The 21,898-nt window shown below is 41.6% G+C and overlaps 1 protein-coding gene across 4 annotated transcripts in view; it reads right to left on the reverse strand.

Moving 5' to 3' along the window:
• Pdgfd (platelet derived growth factor D) overlaps positions 1 to 21,898 on the reverse strand; it is a 228,828-nt gene that overhangs the window by 12,828 nt on the left and 194,102 nt on the right. For 2 of the 4 annotated variants that reach the window (XM_037207776.1, XM_037207775.1), the window contains exons 4-6: positions 16,429 to 16,491; positions 14,324 to 14,368; positions 11,638 to 11,836 (exon numbers count right to left, since the gene is read on the reverse strand). In XM_037207776.1, the coding sequence (XP_037063671.1) occupies positions 11,638 to 11,836; positions 14,324 to 14,368; positions 16,429 to 16,491 (307 nt within the window). The remainder of the gene's footprint in view (positions 1 to 11,637; positions 11,837 to 14,323; positions 14,369 to 16,428; positions 16,492 to 21,898) is intronic. The other 2 variants (XM_037207778.1, XM_037207777.1) reach the window with 1 other exon arrangement.

Genomic DNA, 21,898 nt, shown 5'->3' on the forward strand with positions numbered 1-21,898 from the left:
TGCTCTAACATTGTCTAATGATTTCTGATGCTGAAGTGTTTACATATAAACAATACAAAGAAAAAGGTTTAATTTTTTATTTTTATTCCAAAGCCAATCAAAGTACTAGTGAGAATGGTATGGTAAGGCAAACAGGGTGCATGTGTGTGCATCGAACCCTAGGTGGGGCAAACAGGGTGCATGGGTGTGCATCGAACCCTAGGTGGGGCAAACAGGGTGCATGGGTGTGCATTGAACCCTAGGTGGGGCAAACAGGGTGCATGTGTGTGCATCGAACCCAAGGTGGGGCAAACAGGCTGCATGCGTGTGCATTGAATCCTAGGTGGCAGTAGTGTCTTGCTCTTTAGTGAGAATGTGATTTTCATCTTATGTCTCCTTTCAGTGGGAAGTTGTTTAACAGCTTGGAGCCACTGCTTTCTCCTCTAAAGCACTTAACTATTTAGAAGGTTGAACAGAGTGGACCTGTTGTATGATGAATGATGGTTAATATTCTCTATTCACGTGATTCTCTCCACCTGTATTTTTCCCCCTTTAAAAGTCAATGGTTAAAATAAGGAAAGAAAATGCCAGGTTTTCTCCTCTCTACTTCTCTCTTTATTAATAATTATTGAATATGCTGAATGGGGATTTCTATAAATTAAGAATGTTACACTAAACTCAAATCTAAGTCATTGTGATGGTTGGTGTTGTAGGCAGTCAGGTTTCCAGGCACTCTTATGTGGTTAATTGATAAGGTAAGATTCATCTTAAATGGGGTGGAAACACTCCTTGAGCAGGGATCCTGAACACATCAAATGAAAAATGTGATGTGAAGTTGGCATTTGTTGTTTCTTGACTCTTATCTAGTGGTGCAGTGCTAGCGGCTGCCTCCTCAAGCTCCTCCTACTGGGGCTCCCCACAGTGATGGACTATAAGGTCAACCCCTGAGCCAAAGCAAAGCCTTCTTTCCCACATTGCTTGGTGTTTGGGTATTTTCTACAGCACCAGAACAGAAACCGAGACAACTATAAATATTTACTTGTATGATTGCTGCATGACTTACATTTTAAAAGGTATTCTCAAAATCTACATCTGAATTCTCTGATTGAGGCACACCAAGTAAACGACTGTACAATCACAGAACATCCTGCATGTGCCCTTGGCACCCTACCCTGTGCACCAGCCAGGGTACTGCAGAGAACATCACAGGCGCTGGCCAGGCAATGCCATCCTCACCAGCACTCTAGCTTCTCCAAAAACCTTCGTCTTAACACAAAACTGTTTGAGAAGCAGGAAGGAGTGATCTCTGGGGCAAGGACCAAAAGCCAAGGGTGATAGTAAAATGGTTCTGAGAGAAAGAAAATTAAGAGAACACATAGACATGGGCTAAGAGTCCATTAACTCCATACAGTCACAAAACTTCACTGAGTAAGACTGAGTGGCCATCTGGTCAGGTGACCCTTGTATGGGAGTTAAATGGCACCTGGATTGATGGGCTGCCCTGAATACCTTTTCAGATAGACAGCTGTGCTTTGATTCTCAAGGGCAGCAGTTTATTCCTAGCTGTTATATGCTGAGCCCAGGACACTGTGGGGACTCAATAAATGCTAAATAATCACTGTACATAATTTATTGCTGTTTTTTCTTCCTTTGTAAAGACATGTCATAAGTTTAGCTATAATCAATCCAGCTTTAAATTGAATGAACTCTGTCTTGAGAAAGGGACCACTTTTATTGCCACTAAAGCCCTGCCAACCACTGCAAGCCAAGGAGGAGGGACTGCATAAACAGATTAAGAAGTGCAGCAGTCAGCTATTACAAGTGTCACCTTGAGATAAATACTCATGCTGGCCTGTGCATTATTGGGCTGGTAGACCAGGCTGAGGTAGAGGGCCAAGTCTGCTGCCAGTAATAATGACAATGCATTTGTCTACCAGAAGAGAAGAGAGATGAAATTAAAATGGGGGTGGGTGGGTTCATAATGCCCACAAAGGTAAAGACAGGGAATATCCACACTGAGCTGTTTCTTCACTGCAGCCTTGTGCTAAGCAACTTCTACACATGACTACATTTCTTTGCTCCCCACTTTTTTAAGGAGAATAATGGAAGTGAAGAGGACATGGTAAAGCTTCTTTTGGTCCATAGCCTCTTTCCCAACAAGCAGATAGAGAGAAACCACTGGTGGAAGGAAGAAAACCAACATCACTGAACCAGCATCAGGCTTTTTGGAAGAATGCTAAGCCGAAGTTGGAGTAGTCATTGGTTCCACCCTCACGTGCAGGGGTTCTAAGCCACTTTGCAGAATCCTTTCTCCATTAGGTTCCTTCTACAATCTAGGTAAAGCACACAAGTCTAGTTCCCCTTGGAAAGACACCATCATGCTGCAGAAATGTTTCTATGGCCAAGCACTTCTCACTTCCACTCTCACAGGAAGAGATTTACAGTTTAAGGCATCAATCACTGGGTGGCAGCTGTCACCAGGGGATGGAGACCGCAGAGGTACTCAGCTTAGAATGACAATGAACAGGTTCTTCTGACTGGATGCAAATAATGTGAAAGTTTGATCACAGGCATTCTGCATCATATACTGAGTTTGCAGTCAGAGAAGACCCTGTGCAAAGTAGTACACAGAGTGAGAACACAAGGCTTCTGGTGTTCTAGCTGGAAGGAGCACTCCAGTGTGATCCTCCCTGGGGATTAAGGAGGGGCTGCCCTTCCTCTTCACTTTCCATCTCTGTGACTGAACAGCAAAGGAGTAGGATGGATATCCCAAGCTTATGCAAGTGTTCATCACTTTCATCTAATTGCCTTTATCTCACCCAAGTGGACATGGTATTACAATGCTAATTTTGCTTTCCCTTCTAATTTGACTCTCCATTTTTTTAAATGACTTATTAACCTCAGTTAAGGCCTGGCTACTCTGTACTGACAGTTTTCTAGAAATGGTAAGAAGGTTCCAAGATGCGAAGCTCCTTCTGGCCACAGTGATTCAGAGTAGAGTGCCGCCCATGGGTAAAGGTTAGGAAGTACCTCCCTGCTACTGCCTCAGCCTGGAAGTGCAACCCAAGTGCAGGTTCCTCGAGCTGTGGTAAGAGTTCTGTCTCTAAGCTAGGGTGGGGATATGAATGGACATCTCTGTCCTATTTCTAATAGATGAGGGCTTAGGTGGGGGGGGGAGATGCAGCCATCTTGTCTCTGTCTATTAGATTACTAGTACCAGAAACTGTATCACATTCTCATACATGACTGCATGAAACCTTCATACAAACTATGCACAAACATGAACTTACTTTCATGGTGGAGAAGATAGAATCTTTGAAAAATTAAGAAAAGACAAAAACAAAACCTAAACATCTCTAGTTCCTCTTCCAGTGACCTGTAAGGTTTAAGGAAGCAGACTAATCATCATTATTTATTCTCTAGACTGTGTAGGTCCTGATGGGAGAAGCAGACACAGCTCATTTAAGATTTTCTTCTAAAACCACACGATATCCTCTAGTGCAGGGTAGAGCCAAAGAAAATACACCTTGTCTTTATGCCAGATTGTTTTTTGCTAAAAACTGATATTCAATAACAACTACTTGAATTAATCAAAGAAATTATTCATATTCTTTTAAGCATAATTTTTCCAGTCATACACAGAGGGAGAAATAATTCGAATCAGATTACTGTCTCATATCCTGGGAAACTCTTATCTCTAACCTAACCTAGGAAGTGGTCTGAAAGATGAAAAATCAGAGCTGAGAAATCAGAGCTGTAGAATCAACTGTTCCTTGGAGACAGCTGCATGAAGAGCCATGGCACCTAGAGCCTGGCTTCAAGAAGGCTGCCTCTCAGATGCCCACCTGTAGTGTTGAGGAACATGGCCCTTGCTTAATGTGGACTATCACAGCAAGCTGGTAGGAAGAGCTAAGTAGCAGACATGGACGCTGTGGTGTGGACTTACAGCCCTGGAGTGAGGGTGGGAGGTGAGAGGACAAATGAATAATTGGATTTTTATAACAAGCAACCAGGGCCTCTCAGCTTTTTTCAAGGTTCATAAATTCCTCAGGAGGAGTCTATCTACTTCATGGGCTTTACAACCTCACTGTGATTTTTCAGGTCCCCTCTTCTATAAATCATGCCCTAATTGTGCAAACTATTTTTATAGATCAATTAAAAATTGGGAAAGAACCTCACAATTATTTCATGATTTTTAGAAGAAATTAAGATCTTTTAAACTTAAAACCATAAAATGTTTTAAGTTTCATAATTTTTTTTGTAGGCTGAATATCCTAAAAATTAGAAGCATTTACCATTGTAGCTACAAAAATTAACCTATAACACAATAATTGTCACCAGTCTGTTCCTGATTTCTAAGGTTCAAAAACGTCATGAAGCAATGTGGGAAGTTTCTGAGCCCCTGCACACTTGTATTGGTTTCTTGCACACATGTGTACTGGTTTCAAGACAAGCCTTTTCTTTGCATATTACTATCTCCAGTTTCTAGATGCCAAGACGCAGACACAAAGGAACTTGTCTACAAATAGTAGTCATCCAAGATGTTCTAGCAAATGACTATAGATAACAAGATGTCTGAAAGGAATTGAATTAGACTTGAAGAATATTGACACCATTATCAGGCAAGTCTCTGGCCCCTGGGAACACTACCTGGGCAGATGTAAGCAGCCCATCTATGACAATTAAGAAAACAAGTGATGGGCTGCTTAAGCATGGGGGAGGTTTTAACATATCCCTCTTTCTTACCCCTAAGCCTATGATTCTAAGCTTTTAAACACCAATGAATTTCTCAAAGCTTTGTAGCCAGCAAAGCCAGGTTCATGACATCGCTCTCTACTTAGACAATGTCAATGAACCTTTTTGAATTTGTTTCTCTTTCTGCAAAAACAGGAATGATGGTACTCTCATGCCATGCATTTATTTAGCTTGAATGAATTTCAAGTGTTTGAAGTACAGGTCCAAATTCCAGCTCTCGGTAGGTATGACCCACATTAGTGTTGCAGACAAATGAGGTCAGGCTGAAAACAGAATCACCTTCCAGCCGAAGTAGCTAAGGAGAAAAGGGTCATGGTCACCTTCATCTAAATATCAGAGGGGCCATGGCCAGGTGTGTTCAGTTTGATTTCATGTGATTTACACTGTTCTCTCAAGTAGAGACATTGAATGAGTTGAGTCTCCCTGCACTAGCAATTCCTGTAACATATATGCTCATATGCAGGGTCATGTCTTGTAAATCTTGTTGGTCAAGGGAGCAAAAGGATGAGAGCTTAAGAAAAAAAGCAAAGTTTAAGAGAGGAAATGATCAAAACAGGCTAGAAAGTTTATGGGTAGGCAGTATCCTTGCAAGTTTTGTACTTGGCAATTCTTCTGTAAACTTTTAATGAGTGTGCCAATTATACAGACACTAAAACGTGACAGTGTTTGGAGACTGTGCATGAGACTCTACAGATTACTGCATGACCTCAGATTCTTACAGGGGAGAGCACAGAGCTCAGAGAGGGAATTAGTTCTGCACAGAGCTTTGCAAGCGATTAACATAAGTACCAAGTGCCATTCTCAGACCCGTGACTAGGTGCGGGTTTCCTGCTGCTGTCCCGTACTTCTGTGGTTTTGTAAGGTGCAGGTATAGTCATAGCTGTTTTTACCTGGGGGGACAGAGAATCAGGTATGATTTCCCCAAAGCTACTGTTTTGAGATTTGAGTTTGAATTGTACTACAGATTCACTTGGCTCCAAAGTCGTCCTTTTTTATTTTTAATCTGCAGCAATGGTATTCTTTTTTTTTTTTTTTTTTTTTTTTCCGTATTTCAGAATTGATGGTAAACACTTTTAATACTTTGAAAACTCCTGCCTGGTGTTTCAGGAAGTGACTTGTTAGGAAAGGAAATCTATTGTGGTATTTGGTCTTCTGTGCCTCTGAGTGTCCAGCTTATACAGAGGGCTACAGAAACTGCCATTTCAAATTTGGCTGGCCCAGTGCTCGCTGGTATCAGTCAAGGGCTTTATAAAAAACTTTCAACCAGGGATTAAAGCTGTAAACACTTGGCTTCTCTATTTATTACCTCAGTATATTTGGAAACTTCTTGATATGACATATTTATTTTATCTGTTCTTCAGTTTCTTGTGGTCATCATTTACCTTACTTTAAAAACGAGTCATATGTTTTTAGAGACTAGAACAAAATGGAATGAAGAACAGAATTGATATTAGATCCTCAGGACAATCTCAAAGTTACAATAACTATTTAGGGTCTGTAAAAGTCATGTATTTCACACTGTATTGTTTGTAACGAACTGAATACCAAGGCATTTGCTGCACTGGATGTTAAAATATTGACAGGGAGGAGCACATGCCAACCTTGGTGGTATGTGCGTTCAAAGCTGTCAAATTCTTTGGAGAGGAACATACTTTACTAACAACTCATAACTGCTAATTTGGAGCAGCCCATTACATTTGTTAATATTTTATACTCTCCTCACTCTGAGATGTGTGTGTGTGTGTGTGTGTGTGTGTGTGTGTGTGTGTGTGAGACTAGATGTTGAACTCAAGTCCTTGCACATTCTAGGCAAGCATGCTTACTAGGGCTGTTGTTTATAATTTCATGACAGCACTTACACTGTGGGCAGGCTTTTCCTTTTACCACTGTGTTGGCCATTACTATGACATCATGTTGTCATTCTGAACAAACAAGTTTTCCTTCAAGAAGCAAGGAGTTAGCTCTCATCTGCATTGTTAATCTCCACAAGTCACCTCTTACTTAACATCCAAATTTAGCATAACCTAGGACTGATTACTTCTTAATGTAGAAAGGTTTGATTTCATTCTATGAGCTTAAATACATGCTGCACCTAAGTTCACAGTTACATCATTTAAATGAATCATAGTTTAGCTTCAGTTCAACTACAGCGGCCATGCAGTGAGCTAGATGGCATTAGACAGATGCTCCAAAGAACACCCACATAATTTACCTAATTTTGCTATACTCATTTGTGTAGTTATTAGAAAAAAGTAAATGAAACTTGAATTAGAGAAGACTTTTTTCCTTTAACTTTTGGGCATCTATGATGTTGGGAGTATAAGATTGATATTATTGACCAAAAATTGGGTTTTGGAGCAGCTATAGTCACCAACAGATTTCAGTTTCACACACTACCCCTCCTGTACTACCCTGGGAGACTGAAGGTTGGGCTATTAACTTATATTCCCTGCAGTTCCCAACCCTGAGTAGCCAGAGCTTGAGCTTATCCATCTGGGAACTGGTGAGTGGGCCTCTATGGCACTCCTGGGTAGAACAGAGTTAATGGTGCTGGATTTCCTCGCCCTCATTTCGAGCTCTCTTCTGGACAAGACCAGCTCATGTTCATCCATTCTTCCTCCCACCAGAGAAAGTAGAAGAAAATCATAATATTGGATTTAAAAATATTCGCTGTTTGTGTGTCAGGTGTGGTGGCCCACAACTGTGATCCAAAAAGTGGGGAAGATGAGGCAGGAAGAATATTGTCAGTTTTAGGATGGCCTGGGGTACAGAGTGACACTGTATCTTCACACATGCACATGCACACACACACACACACACACACACACACACACACACACGTACACACACACACACACGCACACACACACACACACGCACGCGCGCACACACACGCACACACACACACACACACAGGTTTTAATTCACTACTGTATGTGTATCTTTGCTTCAGACGCTTGTCATACTTTATCACATTGTGTTTTTTCTTTATTCACATTCTAGTTTCGAGACTCTTCCTCCTCAGAACCATGAACAATGCCACTTCTGATCTCTGTGAAAACCAGAAGAGAGGATACTTGATGAGTCAGCAAATGAAAAATGAAAATCTCTGAGACTGATTGCACCATGCTATAATCCCAGCTATCTCAGGATGCTGAGATAGGAGGATTGTAATTTAAGGCTTTCCTGGGCTACAGAGTGACGTTAAGGCTAGCCTGGGGAATTCTGTGAGTTCCTTTCTCAAACTAAGAAATAAAAAGCGGCTGGGCAGTGTAACTCAGGAAGCCTGCTTACCCAGCATTCACAAGGTCCAGGTTCAGCACCTCCTATCTTGAGACAAAAAGAAAGTCTACTTCTTTTCCTGTACAATATCATTAACACGTTTTATGGTGACAGTGGGGGATTCTTTGGTGGATTCTCAAAGGAGGGGTCACCATTGAATGACTTCTTTTCTGTGTTCACTTCTTATACACTCTTCTCCGTGACCATCAGGATGCAAACCCTGGGCCTGTATTTTCTAAAGGCAGAAAAACCAACTGAACTATCCAAGCCGACCTCCCTTCTGTGATCTGAGCAGGTGGTTCAGCCTCAGTGGATGACAAACAGTCAGACCAACACATTTATTCAGTGCCAGACAGTGGCAACTCGGCAGGGTTAAACGAGAGCTATGAGTCTGCCTTGGGGCTGTTTTATACATGAGACCATAAATGGAACCTAAACCAGCAGGGGAGACATGCTGTTTACTTTGTCACAAACACCAAGTAGAACACTGCCTTGAATGCTCTGTCAAGGTTAGCTATTCCTGTAACCAAAGGCATTCTTAACAAAGCCACACACTTCTGTCTGTGGGTGGATTTCCACAGATTTTAGAAATCCACTGGACTGAGGAGGAGCGAGAGCCAGGGGCAGAATATTTGTTAGGTGTGCCCAAGGCCCCAAGTTCAAGCCTCAGCACTTCAAACATTCATCAAATACCCAATCACGTGTGAAATGCACATTAGACATATGGGCTGAACGCTCTCTTCATGGTGACTTTCAGGACCCCTCAAACAGCCAGTGGAAAACATCGGTGCCCCTGCCTCTGCCCTCAAAGATTCTGAGCCAATATATCTGGGTGGGGCTATGCAGCTGTATTTCATAATGTACCCCATAAAATTATTGATTCAGGTAAAGTTAAGATTCATACAAGGTCCTGGATTGCTTATTCCCTAAAAAAGCCAATGTTTTCTTTGTGTTTGGTGTTATATGTCTCAAGTACTCCCAACTGGATCCAGCAGGGACAGGGTAAGGAACAAGATGGGAGCCAGGCGGTGGTGGCGCACGCTTTTAAACCCAGCACTAGGGAGGCAGAGGCAGGTGGATCTCTGTGAGTTCGAGGCCAGCCTGGGCTACAGAGTGAGTTCCAGGAAAGGCGCAAAGCTACTCAGGGAAACCTTGTCTCGAAAACCCAAAAAAGAAAGAAAGAAACAAGATGGGTTCACCAAGGAAGTGATGCATACATATTTCAGAACTGAAAGTTGGTAGAGCTAGCTAAACATTCTTGAACAAGTGCCACATGGTTGGGACTTGTCAGGGCTTTCTGAATAGCCCCCACAAGCAGCTGAAAAGTACCTTACCAATGAACCAGAGTTACAAGAAAGATCAGTGATTTAAGAAAAAAAAAATCTCAAAACCCCATAAGCTTAGGATTTGAATTCGAGTCTCCTGTCTCCCATAAAACATAATTTTCAGAAAAAGAAAGAAAGAAGGAAGGAAAGAAAGAAAACAGAAAAAAGCAGGACTCAGCAATTTCCCTCTGAGACAGGATTTCTTGGTGTAGCCCTGGCTGTCCTAGAACTCACTCTGTAGACCAGGCTGGGCTCACACAGAGATCTACCTTGCTGGGATTAAAGGCCTGCGCCACCACTGCCCAGCCACTCAGCGATTTTAAGTTTAGTATTTTCGGGAAGAGACATCAAGACCTGCCCTGAGATGCCTGAGGGCAGGGTCTGATGTCTCTGATTCTATGTCTGAGAAAGTTTTAAAATGTTTTCTGCTGGGATTTTCAAGACCTAAGTCTATTCTACTTCCCTTTGGGTTAACCTGGTGGAGACCCACTAAATACAGCAACACCTTAAATAAAACCAATGCCATCTTTTAATTGAAACCAGTCTGAGCCCCGAGGACTTCCCTTTCTTGTTACTCAGATCTGCACATGGTGCATCTCCACACACCGGGGCACCTGCACCTCTTTCGTCCTTCCTTCACCATGCATGCTTAGTATGTAAGATTTATGACCCAAGCCATGAGCAGAAAACCCTGACAAAAGTTTAGTAATTAGTCATTCTGGCTCAGTATTCTCAGGGGTTGTGTGGGAGCAGCCTGGGCTCTGAGCCTGGAAACACCCTTGACATTATGCAGTGTGGGAAACAGGCCATGTCTTGGCTGAGCACCTTCAGAGCCATGTGACCCAAACCCCATGAGACTTGTTAGCAGAACTTAATAACACATCTTATCGAATAAAGCAAGTACAAAGCAGGAATTTGACTAGAGGTAGCCATGCTATTCTCTGATTACTGGAGTTACACCCCTAAACACACATTCTCTAAGATTATGTCAGTCTTCTAGTGATAAATATACAACATAACTGATTTTTAAAGTGTTAGGATTATTATTTGTCCTCAAATATTCTGTATAAACATTCCTTTCTGTTTCTCTCTCATTATTTTTTTCCTCAAACTTACAATGAAATGTGCTCAGCTATGCCTTCAAACTATCCCATAAGATCTTACTCTCTTCTGGAACCCTTATCTTCTCAGCCCGTGAGTCACACTAGGTGCCTAGTACGTAGTAGATATGGATAAGAATGAACATTGTCAGCCACAGGAAAAAAAAAGCATGGGACTGCAGATAATCATATTAACTTAATAAATCTCAGAAAACAAATTCCACATTCTTTTTCACTTCTGGCTTCTAGATTTCATATAAGTACATAAGATCTTAGAAACAGAAAACATGGCAGTAGAAGCACCTGCCCGATGAACCGAGGACCAGCAGGTGGGGGAGGTGTGAGCAGGGGAGAAGGGAGAATGCGCTCAATATGCATGCGGTGTCCATGGAGGCTCCAACACTGGCGGCTGTCAGAAAAGCACAGCGGTTGACCACAGGGACAATACTTGTATAAACCAGAGACCAGGAAGCTCACGTCTTCACTGACACCTAGCCGTGCAGCCTCCGGCAGGTGATCCATACACAGTGCCTGGCTTTGGCTTCTTCCACTATAAAATCAGAATGTATCTGCCAAGAAATAGGAAGCTAGCCTGGATGTTTTATTTTATATTTCTGTTGTGTGCTATGTATACGTATGTGTGCTTTTGTGCATTTGCGTCGGTGTATGCTGGCATATATGAATGTTGAGGTGGAGGCCAGAGTTTGATGCCATGGGCCTTTCTCAATGACTTTCTAACTCTTTTTTTTTTTAATTTTAATTTTTTGAGGCAGGGTTTCTCACTGTTCTGGCGCTATACCTGATGACCAGTGAGCCCAGAGATCCGCTGTTCTCTGTTTCCCAGTACTGGAATTACAGGAGTGTGCTATCACATCTGACTTTTTGTCTGGGTTCAGATGATCTAGACTTGGGTCCTGATGCCTGTGAAGCAAGCTCTTTACCTACTGAACCATTTTTCTAGGCCACAGATACTTTTAATAAGGTCTCCAAACTATTGTCGATCTTTTTTAGTCATATACAAACAACATTTTGGACAAAACACAACTTAATTTGAAAGTGTTGTGACATACAGGTGTGATAATGGACTTATAATACTCACCAGACTTGAATGAACTAAATAGATTATGCTATAGATTCTTATTATTACTTTGAACACTCTTCCTCACTTGATGAAGAACATCCAAGCCTTTTCTTACCTTTGGACTTCCGGTCATAGTATGACCTGCCTCTGTAATGAGGGGTGTCCAGATACAAGTTTTCCAGATCATCTTGCCAAGACTCTGGATTGAAGTGCTTAAGCAGATCTTCTACAGTATCGAATTCTGCAATTGTTTTGTCCAAAGCATCAGCAGTGAGCGTAGGGTCCGTTACTGATGGAGAGTGATGGGACACCCCCTAAGAGTGACATACAGCTCAGTGTACTTAGAAAGGGTCCATTGGTGAAATACAGCTATCATATAAACATACTGAAGGAACACAGATAGGAACACAACATATCATTAAAATATTATACCATGGCAATCTGGCACTGAACTGTTATATTAACTCTAATACACAACATAGCATGTGCATTTATGGATGTCAAAGCCAAGAAGATCATACAATGTTCAGTTCATTTGAGCTGAGATAATTTCAAAAGATATAGGCTAAGTAGAATACAAAAATTGACATCTGATTTCTTTGTTCCTAGTACCAGATCATCCATATATTAACTAACAATAGAATTAGACTCTAATCTCTTTTCAAGAAATTTCTGATGATATGATCTGTTCTCTCGTCCTGAGCTGTGCCCCATCCCCTTTCCACATTACTTCCCATGGCAGATGCTGTCTGAGCTGAATTTGACTGCACTCTGGAGACATTCTGATTTTATATCTGGCACTTTAACCAACTTATTTACTGTCAACAAGATAATTAGCCCTAAAACTGACTCTCTTAACTTATGAGAGCAAGGTTCACATGGGAAGCATATTAAAAGAAAAAAAGTGAAAGAAGTGCTTTGGCTTAGCAGTGATCTCCGTTTTCATTAAGAAAGTCCCAGAATATTATTTAAACGATGAACACAGTGCCTTTGAAGATCCAGAAAGGGATCATGTATTTTGCCGGAAATAAAACATTCTCATGTAGTTTCTAAGCACTTACTCCACTAACCCTTGTACAATCTTGAGGCAAATGAGCCATGAGTCAAACATTTCTGTGAAAATTCATGACCCATTAACAGGGAAATAGAAAGAACTCAGCCTCAAATGATCATCTAAACATCTTTAAAGACACTATCAAACAACTAAGGTCTCCCCATGGGTAAATACCTCCTATCACTAAAGGGAAGAGGAAATTAATGAAAACTTGTCTTCTTAAAACTGAACTGTAGGAGACAAATAGTGGAGGTGTCAGAGCTTCCAGCCACCACCAACGCCCTCACTGTTTTCCTATTCCTCCCTCTTCAACACTCACGCCTCATAGGTCTGTGAATGACTCATGATCCCTCACTTTCAGAGAACTGCACCCCACCCAGCTGGTGAAACTATGGAGTCTAATGAAATCATCTACCATTGGTGTGACTCGGGGGCCGTTTTCATTCTTGCTTTGTAGGAGGATTGGGGGGAATGTGGGAGCTGGGAAGTGCGGTGGGGACAGGAGATAGATTGGTGACTATGTCCCTTTTTAGACAGACCTGTCAAAATAAGCAGATGTTCTCATCCTTTCCCACCATGTGCTCTCATTACCTGTCTGAGGCCACACAAGTACACAAGCAATTGTTTATCTGGTCACTTGGCATTTGTCATGAATGACATAATAGGGATTTGTTAATAGTTTGAGCCAAGATAAAGACACATTCCATACTCACCTTGCCGATGATAAATAAAACTTCATCCAGGTGCAGACATATTGGTTTCTTCATTCTTTTTTGTTAAATGTCTTACATTTATTTATTTTATGTATATGAGATGAATGTTTGCATCGCATGCATGTATTAATATGTATCACATACATACATGCCTGGTGACCACAGAGGTCAGAAAAGCTCCAACTGGAGCTATGGTTGTTTGTAAACTACCACAGCAAGTACAGGGAACTGAACCTGGGTCCTCTGCAAGAGCAACTTAACTGCAGAATCATCTCCCTAGCCCCTGTTCCTTCAGTTATTGATAGGCCAGTTCTTTAAATTAGGTGTGTGTGTGTGTGTGTGTGTGTGTGTGTGTGTGTGTGTATGTGTGTGTGTGTGACATAAGCTGAACTCGATAGATTTTGCCTTCTACAACACTCTTAATACTCACATGCTTGGGGTATATGATACTTTTAAGTCAGACTGTAATTACAAGTCTCCACTCACCCTGTATGGATAACTAATTATCCGCTCTAACCCCAGTGGTTCATATTCACCATATAATTAGCCTTATATCACAATGTGGTTCTAATAAGCTGCAAGTCAAAATGAGTTGACCAAAGTTAGGAGATTGGCAGCATTGAAATAAAAGTAAGACCATCCATCAAGCCATTTACACATAAGTAAAAGCTTTCTGCTCTAGCTCTGGGAAAAGTGGCTGCAAGAAGCATTCTCAGATGGCTCTCAACAGGGCCTGGAGTGTTGCTGTGTACACAGACATTTCTCCGAGAACAAACTCTTAAGGGACTCTCAGTCCTGGAATGGAGTCGGGGTGAGCTGAGAGGCCAGACTCTCCTCTAACATTGAGATGGGGAGAAAATTCAAACTGCACATAAAATTGAGACTTGTCCCTCTGTATGAGATCCGTGGGTGTTTTCCAGGTTTCATTTAGGGAACTGACAGACACAGGATGATAATTAAGAACACATTAATAAACCTACAAGAATATTTGCTTCTGAAGTGAATATTTAAAACATTTTGAGAGAGCCACTTACATGTATCTCCTTCAGCTGCACCATGCATTTGGTTGCATTGAGCTTCTGTTACATATAAATTAGAATGTTAAATTAAAATGTTAAATTGAACTAAAATCATCACAAAAGCATGCCTACTGCATAGAAAATAACCTGTGAACTAATTTTAACAAAACAAAATATGGTTGACATAGAACTTGGCAGTTGGTCTAGTGATCCCTCACACTGCTCTAAACAGATCTAAAAAGCATGAGGTGGAAGAGAGCTGCAGGGCGAATGAGGGCAAAATGCACAGCGTGTCTGTATAATGTGTATCCCTGAAATTCTTTCTCTCTGTATACTAACGAAAATTAATTGAAACAACAAACAGAGTATCTGGTTCTTTTGCTCTTCCAATAGGGTTAAAGCCTCAGATCTTAAACCAGAAATTTCCAGTAAATATTGACCAGGGCTGAACTTTGCCAAATATTCCAAAGGGATAAGCCAGTCTTCCCCCTGTTTAAAAGCCTGGAGTCTGCTTAATTAGGTAAAGGCCATGTAAACTGTTTGGCTTTGCACTTAGAGCAGGAATAATCAGACCACCCTGAACCACCATGAGTAAGATGGAAAAGAAGCTGGACAGCCCTTCAGCCCTGTCTTCAAAGGCCACTGGTGTGTACTCAGTGTCATTAGCCACAGGCTGATAAGTGCCCTAAGGAACATCTCCGTGGTGCCTGCCTCGTTTTGATGTCCTCCACCTGACAGAGTCACCGCCAGAGCTAAGTACAGTGAGACTCAGAACGTCACCACCATATCCTCAGTACTCTGTTCCTGTTTAGTCCCTAATGCACTGTTTGTTTTAACTTTTTGATAATTTCATACATGTATGGGATGTGGTGTCATTGAGCTTATATTATATATTTATGAGGATAAATTACAATGTTAATTGAATTATTAACCTGAATTTTAATTCCTTCTCATCCTTTCTCTTCTAACTCCTTCCCTATTTCCTCAGCACTTTTCCTCCCAATTTCATGGGCTCTTAAAAAACAAAAATGGAACACCCATTGAGTCCACTTGGTGCCGCTGTGTATTCTCAGGTGTAGGACAAGCCACGCTGTGGGTAGCCACTCAGAGGCCACGGTCCTCAAGAGAACAGACTTCCCACTCTCTTGAAGCCACCGATCGCTCCTCAGCTAGGCAGAGACTCCATGAGCCTCTCCACCCCCAAGGGATTTTGTGTGGTTTGATCGTGTGCAGGCCTTGTGCATGCAATCACAGCTGCTGCTGGCAGTTTGTAACCGCCTTGCCATGTCTGGAAAATACTCACTACCTCTGGCTTTTACAATGCTCGTACTTCCTCTTCTTCAATGATCCCTGAGCCCTGGAGGCAGAGGGTGTGGATATAAATTGATCAGCCTCATTGGAGGATTCCAAAAGACACAGAATGCAGACTTATTGAAACTTTGCCATAGAGGGAATTAAACACACTGCTTCAAAAAATATCATTGGCTTAAAAACAGCAACACTAACTCAACCACATGGCCCATGTTAGACCTACAGACATCATTGGCTTAAAAACAGCAACACAACTCAACCACATGGCCCATGTTAGACCTACAGACATCATTGGCTTAAAAACAGCAACACAACTCAACCACATGGCCCATGTTAGACCTCGGTCCCCATGCTTAGGCCTGGCTGAGAAGAGCTTGGCTTTATTAACTTGTATTTTATTACTGCATAAGTTCTACATGCAGGATTGATGAAGGCAAGATCTGTTCTTCCCATACAAAGCAGATAAAGAGACAGGATCCTGAGAAATGACTAAATTTGGAGGAAACAAAATGAAGACAAGAACTGTTTTACAGCCGCAGGGTAAGATGTGTGTTATGTCTGACTCAAAGCACTGTGCACGGCTAATTTTCACTTAAGTCATCTTACTGTAAGCACCGAGATTTCCCAGCCTGAAAAGACCCTTGGAAATGCAAACAGTAAAGAGCAGCCAACAGGGGTGTTCCTGAAAGACACTGAGGAGCTCAAACTGCCTGAGATCTGGCTTGCAGTCAAGCCCGAGTTCTTAATGCAGTTGAGGTCCCTCAGAGGCTGACCTGATATCGTCTAGCAACAGATAATAAATTACTCACAGAGACAGAGCTTGTGACTGACTCCCAGTTGGTCTCTGAGGCTGCTTTAGGTTGGAAATCTTCCTGGAAGGCAAAGACACATCCATTAGTAGTAAGTCACCCGTCTGTTCAATTCACCGTGCCCACGGTTGCAGCATCTCAACCTTCTGAACCTCATTCCGACTAAGTGAAAACAGTAACAGGACTCCATTGTTAACAAGCAGGTCACCGTTTTTATGAAGCATCTGTCCACAAGAACCCCTTGCATTCCAAACGTGGACACCTGTGCTCACATTGTCATATAAATATGGAGAAATAGAAAATGTACAGACAGAAGTTCAAATTCAACTTAGCCGACTATTGGTGTGTGATGTGACCTCAAGTGACCTTCTCAGCCTCTAATTCTCCTCTTCTCCATCTGTAATGGGCTAGGGTGTTTAAATTGCAGAGCTGTTTCAGGAATTGAATGTAGTAATTATGTAGTTTAACTGTCATTTAATAAGAGCTTAATCCAGAGAAAGAATAATTCTTGTCATTCTTGATGTCCATTTGGTTTAAGCTAGGTTCTAAATCACATTCAATTCCGCCTGCTAAGCCAGTCCTCAACAGCAATGATCTTTTCAAAGATTAACCTCTAAAGGCTGTCCCAGACTCCATTAACAAATGTCAGAACGGATGGCAGGGGGAGATCGTGACTGGGGGTCTGACAGCAGGCAGACAACAGAACCAGCCAACAAGAGCAAGAGGAACTGGTTAGCTACTGCCCTTACAAAGGCAAACTTAACTCCCATCTTCATGCTACTTTCACATTAATTACTCCAGCACTAGTAAATCTCTCTCTCTCTCTCTCTCTCTCTCTCTCTCTCTCTCTCTCTCTCTCTCTCTCTCTCTCTCTCACACACACACACACACACACACACACACACGGAAGGAGACCTGAGGACCTGAGCCTACCATTTCTACATGTCACAAGAAGCTTCTTGCTTCTGCTAAAATAAGTCATCCTTGTAATTTCTTCCAGACTGAGTTGAGTTTGAGGCATTTTCTGATGATATTACAACATATTCAGTGACTCAAGCCTGAAAGATTATTTGCTTAAGTATGCTTACTAAATGAGGGCTGAGAATCAGTTCTAAATTTCATTTGTACCGTGGAGGTCAGAAAGTGCATCTTCGAGTAGTCATGATGACATTAATTTCTGTATAAATGTTGGCATTGAAGGAATGTTAGCTGTTCACCTAGAGGGAACTGGATCACATAGGAGGTAGGAGAAGGAACTGGCTATTGACCATTGACCATTATTTTAATCCAACCTCAATGCATAAAACGAAAGAAACAGCAAATGTGTGAGATGTGGACACAAGGAACAGAAAGGACCTATGGTAGAAAGATGCATCCAAACAAGGGAAGACTGTGGCTTACAGAAGCCTCTTGGAAGCAGACGAGCAGATGGCACCCGGTGAGGCGGGGTTTTTGTGGGAGATCACACTGCTGGGTATGTGAGTGTGCTTTTGTTACTATACCCACATACTCCAAACTGTCCTTAACAGAGAAACAAGAAGTCTTTAGTTCAAAGTTTTGCAAGTCCCCGAAGTCCGAAACTGGGCAGCCGTGCTTATCAGGCCTCGGGCAAGGGCCTAAGGGCAGGTGACAAGACCGTGACAGCCTGTGTGAGAGGGAGAGAGCACATCTTGAAACAGGAAGTCCAGAGGCTGGAGACGACATTAATTAATCCCAGGTGGCCTGAGGAAATCACATGAGGCCCCAACTTTTAAAGTTTTAGCTACACATTGTCACCAGGAAAACAAGCTGCCCAGCACAGGATCTCCTGGTCTCAGACTCCAGCCATACCCAAACCACAGCACCAGGCAAGGCAATGCCATGAACAATTTGTAGATCCTACAGTTTTCCTTCCACTTGTTCATGGAACATTTGCTAATTACCCACTATGTCAGAGTATAGTCTCTAAAGTGAGGTTGGTAAGTGAGTAAGACACCACTTCTTCTCCCAAGGACCTTGAAATCATTAAAGTCATCTTAGTTCTCTGATAGCACTCTGCTCAGATAACATGGAAGGTGGCAGACAACTGCACCTGAAGAGGAGGTGAGCTGAGAAAATTTTCATGCCAAAAGACCTGGAATCTTGCATGGTAAGCAGGTTAGTTCCTAGAGAAGGCTAAGGAGTTGAGCATGGTGTCTGAGGTACGTCTACAACATGCAGGTAAGAGCAATCAGAGGAATCTTCCTGTAGAGAGTAGATCTCACCAGAGACTTAAACTTGAGACAGATTTGGGAACTCTCCACACATAGAAGACAACAAAATCAAGTGATGGATTGGAGAACAACGCAAAATCCAGAATGGCTCTTTTCAAATTTCAGAACTAGAAACAGTTTTAGGATTTTCTAGTCCAATTTCCTTATTGTTAACAATTTATAAACAATAAATGTGTTACATACAATCTCAGGGAGACATGTGGCAGGCTCTGGGATGTAGAGCCCTTTGGGTGAAGCTAGAGCCATCCATGGGAGCTGTGGAGTGCTCCTTCCTGTCACCACAGCTGGCTTAGAGAATGTGTGGGGCAGAAAAGATGGAGCTGTGCCTACACTGCAGGCAATACAAGAGCAGAAAGAAAAGCAGTGTGTAGGTCTGGGAGGTCTTCCTGCCAGAGAATGGCAATGCCTAATGGATTCCTCCAGACGTTGTTAGGAATGTCTGGAATGATTAATCTCCCATTTCTTTGCTGATGACTTCATTAGCTAGAATGGCAGAGACCATAGTCTTTTATTTTCTACTCAACCTCAAGTGCTTAGATGTGCTTTCAGGATAAACTTCTCCTAGCTCCTAGTATACTTAGGAGTGAGCAGCAGAAAAGAGGCAGCATTCACCTTGACCGGTATATGATTTAAATATCATCATGACTAGTTTAGATAGCTCCTTTTCACGAGTGCTCTTAGCAGAACAGTGACTGCACTGTCACTTGAAGTGAGGCTAAAATAGAACAAACAGTGAGTCATCATTTGAAATGTGTCAAAACATCACAGTGTCTAAGAACACATTTCTGGTCTTTGTTAAAACACACTCATGCAAACACTTTAACAGCCGTGTCCCATCCCAGGCAGAGATAATGATTTTCTAACTCCATAAATCTGGTGTATATTCTGATCTGTTTCTTACCTTCTGCTAAGAGCTGCAGTATCCACCAAAGAATGGAGGAAGCCCATGGCTTGGATATTTTGTTCCCCCATCTGTACAGGGAATCTGCACACTTTACTATGATGGGGAGCTTACTGTACCTTAGAGACATCATAGACATCCACCTTATAGGAGGAAATGACTTGTCTAGAGATGAAAAATTTGAGCTCCGAGAGCTGAATGAGTCACCCAGCATACCTCCACATCAAGTACAGAGTTAGCTCTCAAATAGCTACTTTGTCTCTATTGTGACCTGTTCTTTTCAGCTCAAATAATATTATAAATCATTCTACAACCACAGGCATTGCAACCTACATTGCTTTCATATAAGAATATATCGTTTAATATGGTATTTTTCTTAGCTCACATCCTCGTGTATAAAAGTTCACAGTTACATTTTAGCAGTAAAGCTTATTGTTTGGTAGGTGCCCTCATTCCCTGCCTCTCACTCAGGTTAGTTTACAAAGCAGACTCTGATACTCAGTTTTAAACAGCACAGCAAACAGAGTTTGATTTACATGGGGAAAGAATAGTTGTGGTGATACATAGAACTGAAATCTCAAAGCATTACATGAAAACACAAATAAGCATTTTATATCCGTGCAGTAAGGAAGCAATATTTCTTTTGAAATTTTAGTTATATTTACTATTTTCTTTGTGTGCATGCATGTATTTGTGCGTGTGCCTGTGTGTATGAGTACATGTACCCTGGTGCCTGTGTGGAGGTCAGAGCACATTTTTGGGGAGTCAGTGCTCTCTTTTTACCGCATAGACCCAGGGATGGAACTCAAGTTATCAGACTCAGTAAGAATCACATCCTCATGAGTCCTAGAAGCAATATTTCTAACCATAAAAGCCAAACTTGAAAAACATAAAAACATATACAATGTGTTGGTAGAAAATCTGTAAATCCAAAAGATATCAAAACAAAATTAAATGCATAAGGGTAAACTGATAAATGCACATGTGAGAGATGTAACAGACAATTCATATCTTTAAAATAAAACGAAGTAATAGCTGGTCAATTTTGATACCATGTAGTTTCACTAAAATAATGTGCAGGAATGACTGAAGAGGACGGAAATACATATTCACAAAGATTCTGATACTAGTTAATCCTGAATGGTAGGTGGCTTATTTTCTTCTTTTTGTTCATTTATTACAAAAATTTCACAACATTTCATAACAAGCATCTAGTTTTAATAACAAAATAATTTTTTCCAGACAGGGTTTCTTTGTGTAGCCTTGGCTGTCTTAGAACTAGCCCTGTAGATCAGACTGGTCTTGTCAAAATGATAATTTCTAATATAGCAATGAAAAAGAAAAATATTGATTAGAATATGCCTGATCATTTATCCTTACAGTCTTAATCTGCTATTAAATTATGTCCTTAAAGGTGTCATTCATGGATTCCCTGTTGGAAGAAAAATAGCCTTCTAATGAAAAATAGTGCTCACCAATTAATAAATTGGGTGTTGTTATAGAATATTATTTTAGTCCAGGCAGGTCCAGTCCCCTCCTCCCAGATTGAGCCAAGCGTCCCTGTATAAGTCCCAGGTTTCAAACAGCTATCTCATGCAGCGAGCCCAGGACCTGGTACCACTGCCTAGATGCCTCCCAAACAGATCAAGCCAATCAACTGTCTCACCTATTCAGAGGGCCTGATCCAGTTGGGGGCCCCTCAGCCTGTGGCCTTGATCTGGAGGTGGTGGGAATGGGGGGTGGGCTGGGGGAAAGGGGAGGAAGCAGGAAGGGGGAGAACAAGGGAATCTGTGGCTGTTATGTAGAACTGAATAGTAATGTAGAACTGAATAGTATTGTAAAATAAAAGAAAAAATAAAAAATTAAAAAAATTAAAAACAAAATTCCACAATTGAGAATATTATTTTAACTAGGCAAAGATGTCTTATATTTGTTTACCCCGTGGAATATTACTTTAACTGTGTAAAGTTGTTACATTTATTTATGCTGCATTTGTTTAATGATGTATGGATGTGTGTTTAATTATGTAAAGAAGTGTTGCAATTGTTTCACCTTGTCTGCCTAAGGCAAAAGATTGATGTAACAAAGAGCTGAATGGCCAATAGCTAGGCAGAGAAAGGATCTGAGGGGCCAGCAGGGAGAAAGAATGGATAGGAGGAGAAATCTAGGCTAGGAAGAATGAGAGAAGGAAAAGAGAAAAGAGAATAAGGGAAAAGCCCAGGGCCAGCCAGCCAATATCCAGCCAGGAGATACAAAAAGTAGTAAAAGTAAGATTACAGAAGGAAAGAAAAGAAATAGCCCCAAGGCAAAAGGTGGG

The sequence above is a fragment of the Peromyscus leucopus genome, chromosome 7 (assembly GCF_004664715.2).
Source record: "Peromyscus leucopus breed LL Stock chromosome 7, UCI_PerLeu_2.1, whole genome shotgun sequence".
In the NCBI taxonomy this organism is placed as follows: domain Eukaryota; kingdom Metazoa; phylum Chordata; class Mammalia; order Rodentia; family Cricetidae; genus Peromyscus; species Peromyscus leucopus.